Genomic DNA, 16,896 nt, shown 5'->3' with positions numbered 1-16,896 from the left:
AAGATTTCTTCCTGGTTGATTGTTTGCATGATTGATTACCCATTATTACATTCAGAGAATGTTTCAATAAATAGTCTGTCTTCCTGTCAAGCGGAGATTCTGCTAAACCATCCATCAGGCCCCATCAAAGCAGCACCCTGAGTCCCAGTGCAGACTCCATCCTTCAGAGAGACGCGCTCTGGTCTCACTTAAACTCCCCATGAGTAGGGCAACACACATTTTTATGAGACTGTCATATCTGCTACGCTGCCAACTCACAGTCAGTGTGTGTGTGTGTGTGTGTGTGTGTATCTGTGTTAGTGGGAGAGAGTGTGTGTGAGTCTTTTCTGTTGTCTTGTTCTTTGAACCAGGGGCCAAATGTTTGACTCACAAGTCTGATTTTCATTTAACAATTTAACCTGCTGGGGAGGTGCTTGGAGAAATGTATTCAGTCACACAAACAGCATGCGCACACGTATGCGTGCACAGACACACACACACACACACACTCTCTCTGTCTCTTACACACACACACATACACACACACACACACACACACACACACACACACACGCTCTCCAAGAAACACACTCTGGTCCTGGATAAAAGTACACTCCCACTCACTGTAGATGTGTGTGGAGTAGTGAAGGCCTGAGAGTGACCCCCTGTGTGAGGTCTGAGGGTGTGTTTGTGTCTGCAGGACATACACTGGCTTCATTAGTCATTAACACCTCATTCATTCATTTGAGATGGAAGAGATCGGTCCCCTCATTTGGATTGGCCCTAGGTGTGTGTGTGTGTGTGTGTGTATGTGTGTGTGTGTGTGTGTGTGTGTGTGTGTGTGTGCGCGCGTGTGTATGTGTGTGTGTGTGTGTATGTAAGTATGTGGACACTTGTGACTGTATTCATTATAATCAGAATAGGAACAGAGTTTGAGGCTCAAAGCAGAAACAGCAGAGTCAGAGTTCCATATCTATTCCTTAAGGCTCTCTCTCTCTCTCTCCCTCTCTCTCTCCCTCCTTCTCCCTCTCTTTCTGATTCAAATGAGTTTCATTAGCCTGAAGGTAACTCCACTTTCCCTAATCCATGTGAAGACACAATCCTACACAGTCCACGTGAAGACAGCTTTTTCTTATAAAGGGCAAAGAAACAATTAAGTAAGTAAGTAAGTAAGGCACATGGCAAATCCTGCACCAACACCGACGATACAACAACAAATCACCACTCTCTGCTTGTGCTCCTCGTGCTAGTCAACCCTTTGCACAACCAATACAAACCTCAAACCACTTCCCTGGAATACATGTCTATCTGGAGCACTGGTCAACCCCATGGCTACATCTGTTGTATGATCAATTGAAATGTCTTATGATAAATGAATATATATCTCTTTCTCTCTCTACCCCCCTCTCTCTGTCTCTCTCTCTCTCTCTCTCTCACTCTCCAGCGTGTAACTGTAACCTGCACGCGCGGCGCTGTCGCTTCAACATGGAGCTGTACAAGCTGTCGGGCCGTAAGAGTGGTGGTGTGTGCATGAACTGCAGGCACAACACGGCCGGCCGCCACTGCCACTACTGCAAGGAGGGCTTCTACAGGGACATGGCCAGGCCAATCACTCACAGACGCGCCTGCAAGGGTAAGCTCACTCACACACACACACACACACACGCACACACACACACGTGCGCACATACACACACACACACACACACACACACACACACACACACACATACACATACACACACAAGCAGCCACCCATACACACACACATGAGCACCCATGCTTACAAACCTGCAGAGGCAAACCTCAGTAGCAACAAAGGAACTCACTTCATCCCACATGCACATAAGCAGATTCACTTACACACCCACAAAAGAACACACACACACACACACACACAGAAACCAGCAGAGCTGAACCTGACCCTAAACCCTAACTTAATCCTACCCGGACTTACTCAACCAACTGCACAGCCACACACACACACACACACACACAACCCCAGATGTGTCCGGAAATTAAATCTCCATGGAGACCAGGTTGTCCAGGGGTAATTAGTAGGTTGATGGGTCTGACCATTTGCACATTTTACTCATTCTGGGCTCTGCTCGTGTGTGTGTGTGTGTGTGTGTGTTTGTGTGAGAGAGAGAAAAAGAGGGTAGTAAAACACAGGTGTTTCAGTGAGGGGAGGTGAGGAGGCTCTGCTTCCAATCAGAACAAGGTGTGTGTGTGTGTGTGTGTGTGTGTGTGTGTGTGTGTGTGTGTGTGTGTGTGTGTGCGCACGCGAGTGTTTGAGTGTATGTGTGTGTGTGTGTGTGTGTGTGTGTGTGTGTATGTGTGTGTGAAAGAGAGAGAGAGACTGCATGTATGTGTGTGTGTTTGGGGGCGTTGTAGAGGCACAGTCCATAATTCACCACTGAAGTAACGCTTAGAAACTAGCAGTTAGGGGCTGGACAGCTAATAGCAGTATTTAAAGATAAGATGGCCACAATGACCATACATACTAAAGCACTCTTACTGGGAACAGTTTGAGCAGTAAATGCCAAAGAACCAATGAAATCACACACAAACACATGCACACGTGCACACATGGGGTTTCCATTCATTTAATGGTGGGGTATGAGGGTGCATGTAAATCACTGCTTTGTTTTTGAACAACTTTCCATCAGAGCTTGTTCTTGTTTCACACCCAGATCTCACTGATCCTATCAGCTGTTTCAGACTGGGTTACCTGACTTTTGTGTATGTGTGTGTGTGTGTGTGTGTGTGTCTGGGTCTGTGAGTGTGTGAGACTGTGCATGTGGACTTTTTACAGCATTTTCACACCAGCACATAAAACTTCAAACAGACAGTGTGCAAAACTGGGGGTTGGTTAACACGTCAAAAGAAGTGTGTGTGAGTGTCTTTTCTGTGTGGGTGTATGGGTGTGCAAGAGTTGTGTGTGTGTGTGTGTGTGTGTGTGTGTGTGTGTGTGTGTGTGTGTGTGTTGCATGTGTGTTTGTGTTTTTCTAGGTGCATGCACACACATGCATAACCCTAAGAACCACGCAAGCCTGGACAGGTAGCTCATAGCCTACAATGAAAATGTTGGCAGTCATATCAAGTAACAGTGAGATTGTGTATGTGTGTTTTTTGTGTGTGTGTATTTGTGGTTCAGAGGCACTCCCAATCTTGTATTGGCCTTTTGTTCAAATTAGTCCTGTTGTTCTGGCTCCTTTGCCTTCTTATCGTTATATTCCAACACCTGGGAATACCACGAATTCCCAAAATTCCCAGGTCAACCAGCCGACGCACCTGGGCACAGGATCAGCCCCCCGAACACACACACACACACACACACACAGAGGGAGATTTCTCAGAGAACAGGACATAGCAGTCAGGGTTCAGGGGTTTGGGGGTAACAGGTGTGTGTGTGTGTGTGTGTGTGTGTGTGTGTGTGTGTGTGTGTGTGTGTGTGTGTGTGTGTGTGTGAGGGAAACAGGATTCCTCACATCCTGACCGTGCTCACCCTTGTCTCCAAGGGCCGGCCCTGTAGGAGGTGGGATCCACTGTCCTGGTTGGACTACACAACACTGATTCATTACTCAGAGCTGGCAGATGAGGTCGAGCTCCTGCTACTAACAGGCTTCATTCATGCAGCTTTGTGAGGAGGTATGCTGGACGTTCAGCTGACCATAAAACTGACCCGAGGAGATTTCTGGGCGAGCACAGGGGACCATTCTTATGAAACATCAATCAGTTTCGATGATCAAATCCACCCTCAGTATAGCACCACATCACGTCAACAGGAGAATACATTTTTTTAAACAAGCTCTACAAATACAGACTCTAAACGTCTCACCTCCCAGGCTCTCTTTATATGGTAAGACACTGGGAAAGCTTTCCTAGCTGATGAGTTTAGTGTGTGAAGAAATGCATGCTCCACTGCTGTCCAAGGGTGACACATCAGGGTTGCTTCTCAGTAACTGCGGAGTGGGCGGAAGGCAGCCATGGTGGTATTCCCCTGGAACCACACAACAGGCCGGCCACAGGACCCACCTAATGATGGGATATGAGGTCAGCAGGAGATGGCAAACACAGGGGTCTGTCCTCCCTCTCATCCTCCTCTCCTTTCATCCCTTCTTCCACCTTCTCTCCTCCTTTCTCCTTCCTTCTTGCTCTCTTTCTTTCTGCATCTTTACAAATAGTCAGACACATACTGTACACAGACACGGCCGTGCACACTAATGTCAAACGCCAAAAAAAATAGTCTTGCGCAATCTCAAATTAAGCAACAGTACTCGTCCACACACTCACGCCCACACACACCCACACGCACAAACACACATGCGCACACACACACAACACACACACACACACACACACACACACACACACACACACACACACACACACACACACACACACACACACACATAAACATACACACACACAACACACACACACACACACACACAGATTTATGTAAACACATTCATGTAAATACACACATGCACACACACAGTTAAGCTCCCACCTGTGGGACTTCAGGTTGGTATCCGGTGTTTGGAGCGATGGGGGTTTCCCAGGAGAGGAATGGTGTGAGTTTTGTCAGCGACATCACACTAAGCCATCACTGGTGTTGAGTGTCTGTATCTGTATCTGTGTCTGCGTCTGTGTCTCTCTCTGTGTGTGTGTGTGTGTGTGTGTGTGTGTGTGTGTGTGTGTGTGTGTGTGTGTGTGTGTGTGTGTGTGTGTGTGTGTGTGTGTGTGTGTGTGTGCGCACGCGTGTGTGAGAGAGAGATAGAGAGAGTGCATCTGCCTGTGCTAATGGACTTGCCAAATCTGATGGCAACACTAAAATGCATTCTATCAGATCCTATCAACCAATGTATGGTGTAACAACCCAGGGGTTTCTTAACACTGGACAGGAGTTACCGGCTCTCTGGTTTAGCCTGCATCTGTGTGTGTGTGTGTATGTGTGTGTGCGTGTGTGTGTGTCTGTGCAGTTTTGATGCTATTTTGCACTGCATTAAAGTGTCACTTTTAGTGCTGCACTGTGTTGAGTGTTTCAGTGTGTGTGTGTGTGTGTGTGTGTGTGTGTGTGTGTGTGTGTGTGTGTGTGTGTGTGTGTGTGTGTGTGTGTGTGTGTATATGTGAGTAGAAACCTTTAAAAAGGTTGTTTCCTCTGCACATATCGTCCCTGAGCAGCACATAAACAGGATCACTCTGCCAGGCATGATGCCCTGTTTCTACTTGTGGGTATAAGTGCGTGTCTGTGGTGTGTGTGTGTGTGTGTGTGGGTACGTGTGTGTGTGTATGTGTGTGCGTGCATGTTGGCAGCTATGCCACAGCTGCCTTACGGGAAACAGTGCAGATGGTGCGAGTGTGTGTGCCACCAAACTAACACTCCACTAAAGTCCCCGGATGCTTTCACAGGCTCCAAATACGCCTGAAATTATAAGGATTTGTGTCTGTCTGTGTGTGTGTGTGTGTGTGTGTGTGTGTGTGTGTGTGTGTGTGTGTGTGTGTGTGTGTATGTGTGTGTGTGTGTGTGTGTGTGTGTGTCTGCTATTAATCTCAGTTATTAAGTTAATAATGAATTCACAATTTAGACACACGTCATTAATTTGCAAAATTAGACAACAATCTGATATACATTATAATTATGAAATTAATTAAGTTTGGATGAAAGCCAAACAGAATTGACTTATTGATAAGAATAACCAAGAAGTTCCTCTCTTTCCTATACTCTCTCTCTCTCTATCTCTCTCTCTCTCCTCTCTCTCCTCTCTCCTCTCAGCGTGTGACTGCCACCCGGTGGGAGCTGCTGGTAAGACATGTAACCAGACAACGGGCCAGTGCCCCTGTAAGGACGGAGTCACCGGCATCACCTGCAACCGCTGTGCCAAGGGCTACCAGCAGAGCAGATCACCTGTGGCCCCCTGCATTAGTGAGTCTGAACACACACACACACACACACACACACACACAGTGCACAGACACACACAAACAAAAATGTAAGACCACTCAAAGTACAAACACACACACACATTCAGAAATACACACACACAGAACACAACACAACTCAACACAAAGACAGACAAACACGTCTAAGTCATCCACATGGAGTGAGCTGACGGCTCTAACTGCAAGCAGAGGTGAAAAGTCATCATAATACACTACTTAGGCCTTTAACTCAGTGCCTTTACTTATGTCTTTCCTCATCAAGGACGTATCCTGAAATAATTAAAAAATGCCTGTTTGAATATGACATGCATGGATTTACTATTAGACTCATAGACTGTATAAAACAGATTAGACTACGTCTACCCTATGGCATCTTCACAAGTCTGATGTCAGAGTGCCACCCACATGCACACATGCAATTAGGAGAGCCAGCTCCCATCAGCACTAGTGCAGGCAGAGCACTGATCTCTAATCAGGTTCCCTCTGAATCACTGTCCAGGGGTTAACATGTGTGTGCATCAGTGAGGGGGGGGGAGGGCTTCTCTGTTTGTGTCTCTGTTGCTATGGCAGCCAGGTCAGGTGACTTATACCACATGCCAGGCTGAGCGCATTGTGCCACCTGAGTGTGTGTGCGTGTGTGTGTGTGTGTGTGTGTGTGTGTGTGTGTGTGTGTGTGTGTGTGTGTGTGTGTGTGTGTGAAATAATAATGGGCACCAGCTTGCCTTCATGCTGCCTCCATGCCGCCTCATGCCAAGCCAGCTATAACCTTTATGCCCGCTGTAGCACACAGAGACACACAGATACACTGCACTCATGCACTCACACACACTAACACACACACACACACACACACACACACACACACAAACACTCACTGATCGTCAGGTGGGACAAAATGTTATTCCTTTGATGAAAATAGGTTTGTGCTTTAGTGCCTCATTGTGAAAAAGCTTGCACCTGATGGGTACACACATGACACACATACCCAAAAACTGTTTGTAACTTTGTGCCCCCCCCCATCCGGCCTCTTTATGTTGCAGAGATTCCAGTTATCAGCCCTACAGCAGTTGTCAGCAGCAGCAGCACAGAAGCAGAAGAATCTGCAGGTTTGTCCCACTAGTATTGAAACACATTCACACACTCATACCCATAGCCATGAACACACACACACACACACACACACACACACACACACACACACACACACACACACACACACACACACACACACACACAAACACACACAGACAGAGAAAAAGAGACAGAGAGAGAGAGAGAGAGAAAGCGAGCGAGACAGAACACCCTTACAAGATATAGGTGTTTACACGTACACACGGAAAGAAAACATCCTTCTCCTGGAACCAGATCAAGGCCCTTTGAGGCCAAGAGAAAAGCTGAAGTACTTCTTAAAAGGAGGAGGGAGGAGAGGAGGAGGAGGAGAAGGAGGAAGAGAGGAGAGGAGGAGGGGAGGGGGGCAGTGGGGAGATGGGGTGCAGGGTGGCAAAAGGAGAGGAGAAGAGAAGAGGAGGAGACGCAATTTGTCCTTGTCACGACAATAAGAAAAAGAGAGTTTGGGTAAGGAGAGATGAGAGAGAAGTTTATTGTGTGTGTGTGTGTGTGTGTGTGTGTGTGTGTGTGTGTGTGTGTGTGTGATGCTCTCTTCTGGCTCAGTAGGCAATTCATTGGCCTTTTCCAGGTGAATGCCTGCCCAACACATACACACACATGTACACACACACACACAAACACACACACACACACACACACACACACACACACACACACACACACACACACACACACACTCATCCTGCCAAAACTGTTCCAGCTATCACTAAGAAATTTATCTATGCATGCATAAAGTGATTAATGAAGCTCAGAGGCCTCCAGAAGGAGAGTGAGAGCAAAGAGAGAAAGAGAGAGAGGGAGAGGGAGAAAGAGAGGGAGAGAGAGCAGGAGAGAGAGAGAGCAAAGAGAGAGAGCGGCAGAGAGAGAGAGAGAAAGAGCAAGAGAGAGGGGGCAGGGGGGTCCTCTATACTGGTATTGCCCCACTGAGCTGCTAGAGCACACTCACTGGAAGGCACGGTGCTGTTTAACCCAGTGAGTGTGGGCCAGGTAGCTCCTCTTCTAAACACATCCATCCAATCAACCGAATTTCAACCAGGACCCAGCTAAATCATACAGTTTAAAAGTGCCAGAGTTTACCACAGATATCATCCACTCTAAAAGCTCTGTGCGGGTCACTAAATCAGTAATGTAGTTCCCAAGCCCAGTTAAGGTGTCATGTTTGAAGATCAAAGAGGTTTTAGACATATCTCAGAACCCTCTGGGTCTGCACCCACCCCCTGGGCGGAGAAAAATTATAAAACTAAACACATACGAACACAAAGGTCTGCAGTATCTAAAACACAATCTCTGATCATTTCGATTTATTCTTAGTAGTAGCAATGTCAAAATGAACACATTGTGAATAATTTGAAAAACGTGGTCTCACTCATTTCATCTCATTGTCTCTCAGAGGCTGTGGTCAGCTCAGTTCTGTGTAGTAGTTCAGTTCTATTGTATCAAAATAAACGATACCACCATCTAGCTGTGTTCAAAGTGAAAAAGATTTAAATTGAACAATCGCATTTCAATTCCTTGTTGATTTTACCTTTAAATATCCATTATGAAAACCTTAATTATATGAAAGAAATTGATTACAGTTAGGGTGGGGAAGGGAGAGTACGGTGGCATTGATACCACCACCGCCACTGCCACCGCCACCGCCACGCCACCGCCACCGCCACCGCCACGGCCACGCCCATGCCACCGCCACCGCCACCGCCACGCCACCGCCACGCCACCGCCACCGCCACGGCCACGCCCATGCCACCGCCACCGCCACCGCCACGCCACCGCCACGCCACCGCCACCGCCACGGCCACGCCCATGCCACGCCACCGCCACCGCCACGCCACCGCCACGCCACCGCCACCGCCACCGCCACTGTCGGCACACTGTCTGGGAGAGCGTGAGCCTGTTTAGGAGCTGGCGCAGCGCTACGTGTCAAGTTGATTGGCTCAATGAAAAGTGTGCGATAGCGGGAACCAATCAGCTGAGTCCATGACAAGTTTTCTGCCTGAGACAGAGACCAGGAGAGAGGGAGTCAGAGAGAGAGATGGGGGGGAGAGAGAGACAGAAAGAAAAAGAGCAGCCTGAATGTTTTCCTCTGTGTGAGAGGCACACAGCCATAGGCCTGTCTGGAGTTTGACAGGCAGGAATAAGCTGCTGAGGGAGAGAGGGAGAGAGAGAGGGAGGAAGAGATGGAGGAAGAGAGGGAGGGGGTGAGAGGGAGAGAGAGAGAGAGAGAGAGAGAGAGAGAGAGGGAGGGAGCGGGCACTTCTGTGATTTGTGTGGCAAGACTGGCCTTGTGTGTTTTATTTATCAGTGGTGATTATTCACTAAGGAGAAAATCTGACCAAAGAGAACATTTCCCCTCGCATAGTCATATCCCATCTCTTTCTCTCTCTCTTTCTCTCTCTCTCACACACACACACACACACACACACACACAAGTACACTTTCTTACAAACCAGGAGCATATTAGTGGTTTTGTCTGTGTGTGTACTCAAAAGAATTTCAAGGAAACACTAAGACACCTTAGCTCTCTCTCTCTCTCTCTCTCTCTCTCTCTCTCTCTCACACACACACACACACAAACACACACACACACACACACACACACACACACACACACACACACACACACACACACACACACACACACAACACATATATACACATACACACAATCTTACATAATGGCTTCCTTTATTCCTGTGCTTAGACTGTGAATCTTACTGTAAACCTGTGAAGGGAAATCTGAAGATCAACATGAAGAAGTACTGCAAGAAAGATTATGGTAAAGCACCTCTCTCACACACACACACACACACACACACACACACACACACACACACACGCACACATACACACACATACACACACACACACACACACACACACACAAATACTGGAACCTCAAATCCTGGTTCATTTAAAAGTAGTCCTGGTTAGTCCATGCCTTCCCCTCCTCCAGGTTTTGAGAGAAACCAGATGTTGATCTTTTGTGATCACGTCGTAATGATGAGTGACAGGATTCCAGATGTGCCATGTCGGATTAGAAGGCGTGCCTACTGACATATTGCAACCATACCGTACAGCGCTCTTTTGTACAGAGGCCAACTTTGCCATGTTGACTTATACAAATGTATAAGAAAATATTTCTTAAAAACTGTTCATTTTCTACCAATTTTGACTGCTGCCAAGTCCAACAGCTGCCATATATCTTTGCCGGTACATGATGTCTTTGTTCAGTTTGGTTAGGTGAGAACTATCAAATGCCACATCCAATCCACATGAGGTTTACCAGCCTCGCTTTAGAGGCCATTACCTATATTAGCTGGCCTCAGAGTGTCACTGGATGGGCCTGTTTGACTTGGCATCACCTGCTAGCACAGATACTGAATACAATGATGTTGAAGTTGCTGAGTTGTCTTATCCGATCCTCAGTACTCTCCCCATATGGTTTGGAACTAGCAACTGTAGAAAGTCATTATTACAAAGTTACACAGCTGAAAAAAAGCAGAATGAATTTAATAATCTCCATATATATATATTGTCATTGCACACCTCTTACGGTCATGAGCAGAGCCGAGAAAAGAACACCCCATTTGTAAACTGACAACAACCTTTCAAACAACTGAAATTTTCCGATGGATCAGTCTTTTCATTCTTTCCCACAGACACATAGACCATGAATCCATAAATCTCAGTGCTAGCTATATAGCCAGTGCAGCTGTTGACCTAACAGACTATGTGAATGCGTCTCTCTCCAGCCGTGCAGGTGAACGTGCTGGACATGCAGACGGTGGGGGACTGGGCCAAGTTCACCGTCAACGTGGTGTCCGTGTACAAGAGCCGCGGCGAGCCGCTCAAGAGGGGGGACAACCTGCTCTGGATCCACATGAAGGACCTGGCCTGCAAGTGCCCGCGCCTGCAAATGAGCAAGCGCTTCCTGGTGCTCGGGACCACTGAGAACACGGGCAGCAACGCGGGGGCGGGCTCCACACCGGGGACGGGACTCCTTGCCGACAAGAACAGTCTGGTCATCCAGTGGCGGGACGTGTGGACGCGGCGGCTGCGGAAATTCCAGCGCAAGGAGAAGAAGGGCAAGTGCAGCAAAGCATGATGGGAACTGCCCCCACCATTCGACCTTCAGACTTTCTGACCCCTACCAATCCCCACAGTGACCTTTGACCTCTCTGCCCCCTCTCCCTCCCTGGAGCACATTACAGAGGCTGTATGTCCCCTGGCTGTGTGGGACCACTATGTGTATATTGTATTATTATTTGAACTATCTGTTTCTTTTCTACTGGTCTGCCTTGTAAAGGGACCATAAAAAAGGGGAAGACGTGTGCGCCACGACTCTCGACAACGACAGTGAAATGTCCACTTTTGCTCTCCCCTAGTCCCACGTGTAGTCCCTTAAGACTTGACCCCACTCCTTTCCCCTCTAAGCCAACGCTGATGGGCTAGTCTCATCAAACAATCACCGCACCCTGGATGCATGACCTTCCCGAGCCAGGGATGCGAGCCGAGCGCTAACCTACCCGAAGGATGGATTTCTGCACTCACGCCCACCTGCTGGAGCCCCGACCAATGAAACGGCACAACCTGTGTTCTACTGCCTCCTCTGCTGTTCACTTCCTCCTGCCGCACTCACCTGATCTCCGCAGTGTCCTTCAAACTCGGTCCTAATGAGTTCTCTCTCTCCCTCTCTCTCTCTCTCCCTTTCTCTCTCTTTCTATCTCTCTCTCTGTGAGCCCTTCTCCATCTATTCAGCCTTCCCTGGTTCCTTGCGTCTTTAGAACCTTAGTGTTCTAATACATGTTCCAACTCGAAATCTCTCTCTCTCTCTCTCTCTGTGTATCTGTCTTCCTCTGTATTTATAGAACTCCATGAGGCCTACAGCCTGGACTCCTCGTCCTCCACTGCTGCTTTTCATCACTGGTGCTCTCTCTCTCTTTCTTTCTCTCTCTCTCTTTCTCTTCCTCTCTCTTTCCCTCTACCTCTCTCTCACTATCTCTCGCTGCCTGTTTCTGCAGCTGCTAACAGGCTGCTCAATCACACACCAAACACTCCCCCCATCTCAAACACACTCAGGCCTGGCTAAGCGATTCCTCCTTTTGGATGATGGATGCCTCAGACAGAAGACAGGAACCTGAACTGTTATTGGTTCCCTCTTCAGCAGAACATCCAGGAAGAAATGACATCATCCTCAGATAGACAGACAGACTGTTTTTTTTTTAAAAGACTGATTCTCTTCTCAATAAGCTCTTCCAATAGTGGTGCATATCATATAAACATATGATTACATGTGATTCCTTCTAATACTGCCTACTTTCTGAGTGCATGAGTGAGTTTGTATGCATGATGCATAAGGATGTACAAACTTAATGATGAATGAACACACACACACACACACACACACACACACACACACACACACACACACACACACACACACACGCACAGCTAGGCTGGTCCGTCTGGAAAGTTTTCCTGCGCCATGTCTGCTCTCCCAGGAGAGAGTTTCTTTATGTTTTTGTGTTTGAATGTTTGTGGTTTTCTCTGGGCTCCGTCCGACGGACAACAAGAGTTACGGCAGTGCCAAGCCCAGCCCAGCCGAGCTCCGCATCATCCAACGCGAGTGAACATTCTGCTCTGAAGGAACCTTCCAGAAATACTCCCCACCCCCACCATTCCCAACAACCCACTCCGAATCTTTCCTTTCTTTTGTTGCCAGACTGCATTTAAATTGAATCATGTGGGGGGGGGGGGATGCCACCGCAAAGAGCAGGAGGGAAGAAAGGGGTGTAGGGCGAGCGGCTGTTTGCATGTTTGCATGTTTTCATTATGTTGCTCTCCGGCTTTCTGCTGATTTATTTCAAATGCTCGTTGCCGCGTAAACAGAACCACAGCGCCAGCCAAAGCCGCCCGCTGCCACGGCAACCCCTGCATGTCTCCACCGCACTGCGCTAGCTGCTAGCATTGCGGCCTATTTGGATTGTCATACTTCCAGCTCTCGCTTTCCCTCTCCCTCTCTCTCCCTCTCTCTCTCCCTCTCTCTCTCCCTCTCTCTCATCCGCACTCTCCCAAATACCTAACTCCCAGTCTTCCTTTCCTGCTTTTCCTTCTCACCACATCTCATGCACTTTCTTCCTTTCTCCCCCTACTCCCTTTGCCCCACAACCGCCTCACTCTATCCCCAAAGCAGTCTCTCTCTCTCTCTCTCTCTCTCTCTCTCCTTCTCTCTCTCGCACTCTCTTTGAGTCTCTGTTTTTGCCAGAAGCAGCCTGATTGGGTGTCCTGTTTTCATTTGCAGAAGGAATGTATATGAAGTCAAATGGCCCAGATTGTATAATCCTGATGCAAACCTGACATACACACACATACACGCACAAGCACATGCGTGCACACACACACTCACACACATATACACGTAAATCCACAACAAATATACACACCCATATGCACTCATGGATAGTTTCATGTTTGAGGTTAAATGTGGGGATCAATGCTTTTGTTTCATTTTACTTCAACCGCAGTGTGTCTAATTCAATCAACCATAAACACACACACACACACACACACACAGGCATACACACTCACCTCTGTCCCAAAACTGGTGATGCCAAATCCACCCTGGAACCAAAGCTGGATGAGTCTGAGTTTGTCCTGCTTTTTTCAACCAGCTGTGTTTTCTCCTTTTCCTGCAGAGCGTGTGTGTGTGTTATGAGAGAGAGAGAGAGAGAGAGAGAGCGAAAAGAGTCCTTTAAAAAACTGAATTCTCCATGTTAGACATTTAATAACTTGTGTAGCATATTATTGAACTGAAAATGTCCACACAAATTATACGTGTCTTTGCATGACTTTGTATTGCTGTTATTATCGCTATGCGTATGAATGTCACATTCAATGTTGAACATATTTGGAAAAGGTTCTTTACTTTGCTCTTGATGTAGAATTCTCTCTGGTTACAAGAACCCTTTTATCCTCAAATGGTTCTACATCAGATCCCCATCTGGCTCCACTTAGAGCTGAAAGGCTATGCTTGGCACTGGGCTGGTGCTCCTAGCAGAGGTGCAGGAATGGTTCGATTCACACACAATTTGGTGTGTGTGTGTGTGTGCGTGTGTGTGTGTGCGTGCCTGTAAGTGTGTCAGAGGAGACAAGGCTTCTGTGTGTAGGTTTGCCGGCTCAGGATGCTCTGGACGGGAAGTTGACAGCTTCTGACCGTAACGGGAGTGTGTGTGTGTGTGTGTGTGTGTGTGTGTGTGTATGTGTGTGTGTGTGAGTGTGTGTGTGTGTGTGTGTGTTAGGTCTGCTGTGTGAATAAACCTCATTCTGCTGTGAGACTTGAGAGAGGACAGTGTGGTGGTAGGTGCGTGAGTACTAAGGTAGAAAGCAGGCCCTCTTGAACACTAGTGTGTATTTCTGGGTGTGTGTAGGCCTATGCCTTGCAGGTGTTTCTCTGTAACACTCTCTTCTCTTAAACACCGCTGAGGTCTCGCCGAACACCAACGTATCCGTTCAAGGTTTCCATGGTAACCGGTGGGAACAAACTGCTGTTATTTGGAGTCGGGTGTGAGCGAGTGTCGCTTTAACAAGCGCTGCTCGCTCACTCCTCTTTCGTTGTCCACAGGTGTGTGTGTGTGTGTGAGTGTGTGTGTGAGTGTGTGTGTGTGTGTGCGCGCGCGTGCATGTGTCCATGTGTGAGCGAGTGTGTGTTCGTGCTCACGCCTCGTTAAACTACGGAAGGCAAGCTGCACGCGAGCCGGGACTGAAAATAGCATTACATCAAAAGTGCTCAAAGAACATTGTGCTTGGTGTTTGTATGTGTGTGTGTGTGTGTGTGTGTGTGTGTGTGTGTGTGTGTGAGAGAGAGAGAGAGCTAGAGAGAGTGTGAGACCACTTTGAGCTTATGGGTGTTCCCTCTAATCAGACCGAGCTCAAATATTCTGAACGCAAACTTCACACGTCCCACATGGTTAAAGTCTGTCGCTCTCTCTCCCTCTCGCACACACACACACACATCCAGACACACACACCCACAGTTGGCAGACCCACTCTGGTCTGGGTTTATGCCTCCCCGATGGTAATCTGGAGTGTAGGCCTACTAATGATGTAAATAGGACTAGTGGACACACGCTAACGTTACTGCCCTCCTCTCTATGGCGTGGTGCAAGTGGACAATTCTGGAATTTCCAGATTATTGTCCAGGAGAGGCCAGAGGAGAGGGTCAGAGAAGAGTTATGAAATGCCCATCCCTCTCTCTCTCTCTCTCTCTCCCTCTTTCTCTCTCGCTCTCTTTCTCTCCCCCGTATTCCATCCTTCCTGCGCACAGAAACAATGAGCGATGAGCAAAAACTACGGTGTCTCAGAAGGACATCTGTCCATGGGCCTTGTGTGGAGAACACAGTGTTTGTGTTGGCCATATTCCTTGTGTCTCATTATCATGCATTCTCTGTATGTGTCACTCAGATGCAATGACCACTGACTTTTTAATCGTAAATGGAAATAAATTATTAGCTAATGATTCCTTTGTGGTATCTATTTTTCCTTTGTTTCCTGTGTCTTTGGAGTAGATCAGCTAGGAGAAAAGGGTGTGTGTGTGTGTGTGTGTGTGTGTGTGGGAGAGAGAGAGAGAGAGAGAGTTTGTGTGTGTGTGTCTGTGTGTGGGTGTGAGTTCCACCCAGCAGCTCCTGCAGTTCTGAAAATAAACAGAAGGACTGCTAGCCCCCAGACTCAAGAAACCTAATGCTCACAGTGCACTACCACACCCTTATACACACACACACACATTGAATTTCTCGCTCACACGTGCGCTCTCTCTCTCTAACACACACATACACATATCACAAACCATACATCAACAATACACACACAGAAACGCGTCCCCTTTAGTAATTCAGCTGGACTGTCCTGCTCCAAACCTCTCCCTCTGTCCAGTTTCTCTCCCATCTCTCCACTCCTGCCATATATTCATCCCTACTCTCCTGTGTTTCCCTCCCCCACTCCTCTCATCCGTCTCTCTTCTCCTCCTCTCTTTTATTCACCTCTCTACTCACACCTCTCCTGCTTTCATTTGCCCCCAGAGAAGGAAAGCAGTCTGTTCATCACCACTTTAGGAACTAGACAGAGGGAGTGAGAGGGGGAGTGTGTGTGTGTGTGTGTGAGTGTGTGTGTGTGTGTGTGTGTGTGTGTGTGTGTGTGTTCACGTGTTTCAAGGAAATGTCACACCCTCGTGTCCCCATCCATCTTAATCCACCTCCATCCTCCACCCTCACCACACAGCCTCCTGGGATAGCACAGTCATCCTGCAAAGCATCACCCACGCTAAAATGACCCACACACACACACACGGCTCACACACCTCATCAACTCACATATACACACTTAATCCTCTTCCTCTTCCAGGCCATTCATCACTCCATTCTGGCCTATAGCACTTGCTTCCTCATTAATCTGACAGGCTTTCATGGACTATATACCCATACTGCACTATACGACACACACTTTAAAACTACTTCTCCAGCCTGAGGACTTTTTCTCTCTTTGTGTGTGTTCGTGTGTTTGTGTGTGTTTTTGTGTGTGAGCCTGTGTGTGTGTGTGTGTGTGCGTGCGTGTGTGCGTGCACACTTGTGCAGGTGTGTGTGTGTGTGTGTGTGGGTCAGAGTCTGTCTTTCCTCTCCTTCTATGTCAAGTGGCTGTTAAAATAACAACTTCTCTCTCTCATTCCTCTCTCACTTTTTTCTGTCTCTGTCCATCTTTCACCATTTATCTTTTTTTCTGGCTTCATCTCTCCATCTGTCATCTTGGCAGACACACCCTCAGCTCCTCATTTATCTCCCAGCATCTAAT

The 16,896-nt window shown here is 47.7% G+C and overlaps 1 protein-coding gene across 2 annotated transcripts in view; it reads left to right on the top strand.

The window, feature by feature from the left end:
* ntn2 (netrin 2) overlaps positions 1-12,470 on the top strand; it is a 36,377-nt gene extending 23,907 nt beyond the window's left edge. For both annotated transcript variants that reach the window (XM_042083219.1, XM_042083220.1), the window contains exons 3-7: positions 1,424-1,612; positions 5,762-5,911; positions 6,969-7,034; positions 9,758-9,832; positions 10,809-12,470. In XM_042083219.1, coding sequence (XP_041939153.1) covers positions 1,424-1,612; positions 5,762-5,911; positions 6,969-7,034; positions 9,758-9,832; positions 10,809-11,161 — 833 coding nt within the window. In that variant the 3' untranslated portion in view covers positions 11,162-12,470. The remainder of the gene's footprint in view (positions 1-1,423; positions 1,613-5,761; positions 5,912-6,968; positions 7,035-9,757; positions 9,833-10,808) is intronic.
* The last annotated feature ends 4,426 nt before the right edge of the window (positions 12,471-16,896 follow it).

This window comes from Alosa sapidissima, chromosome 24 (genome assembly GCF_018492685.1).
Source record: "Alosa sapidissima isolate fAloSap1 chromosome 24, fAloSap1.pri, whole genome shotgun sequence".
In the NCBI taxonomy this organism is placed as follows: domain Eukaryota; kingdom Metazoa; phylum Chordata; class Actinopteri; order Clupeiformes; family Clupeidae; genus Alosa; species Alosa sapidissima.
This window is presented reverse-complemented; position numbering and strand designations above follow the sequence as displayed.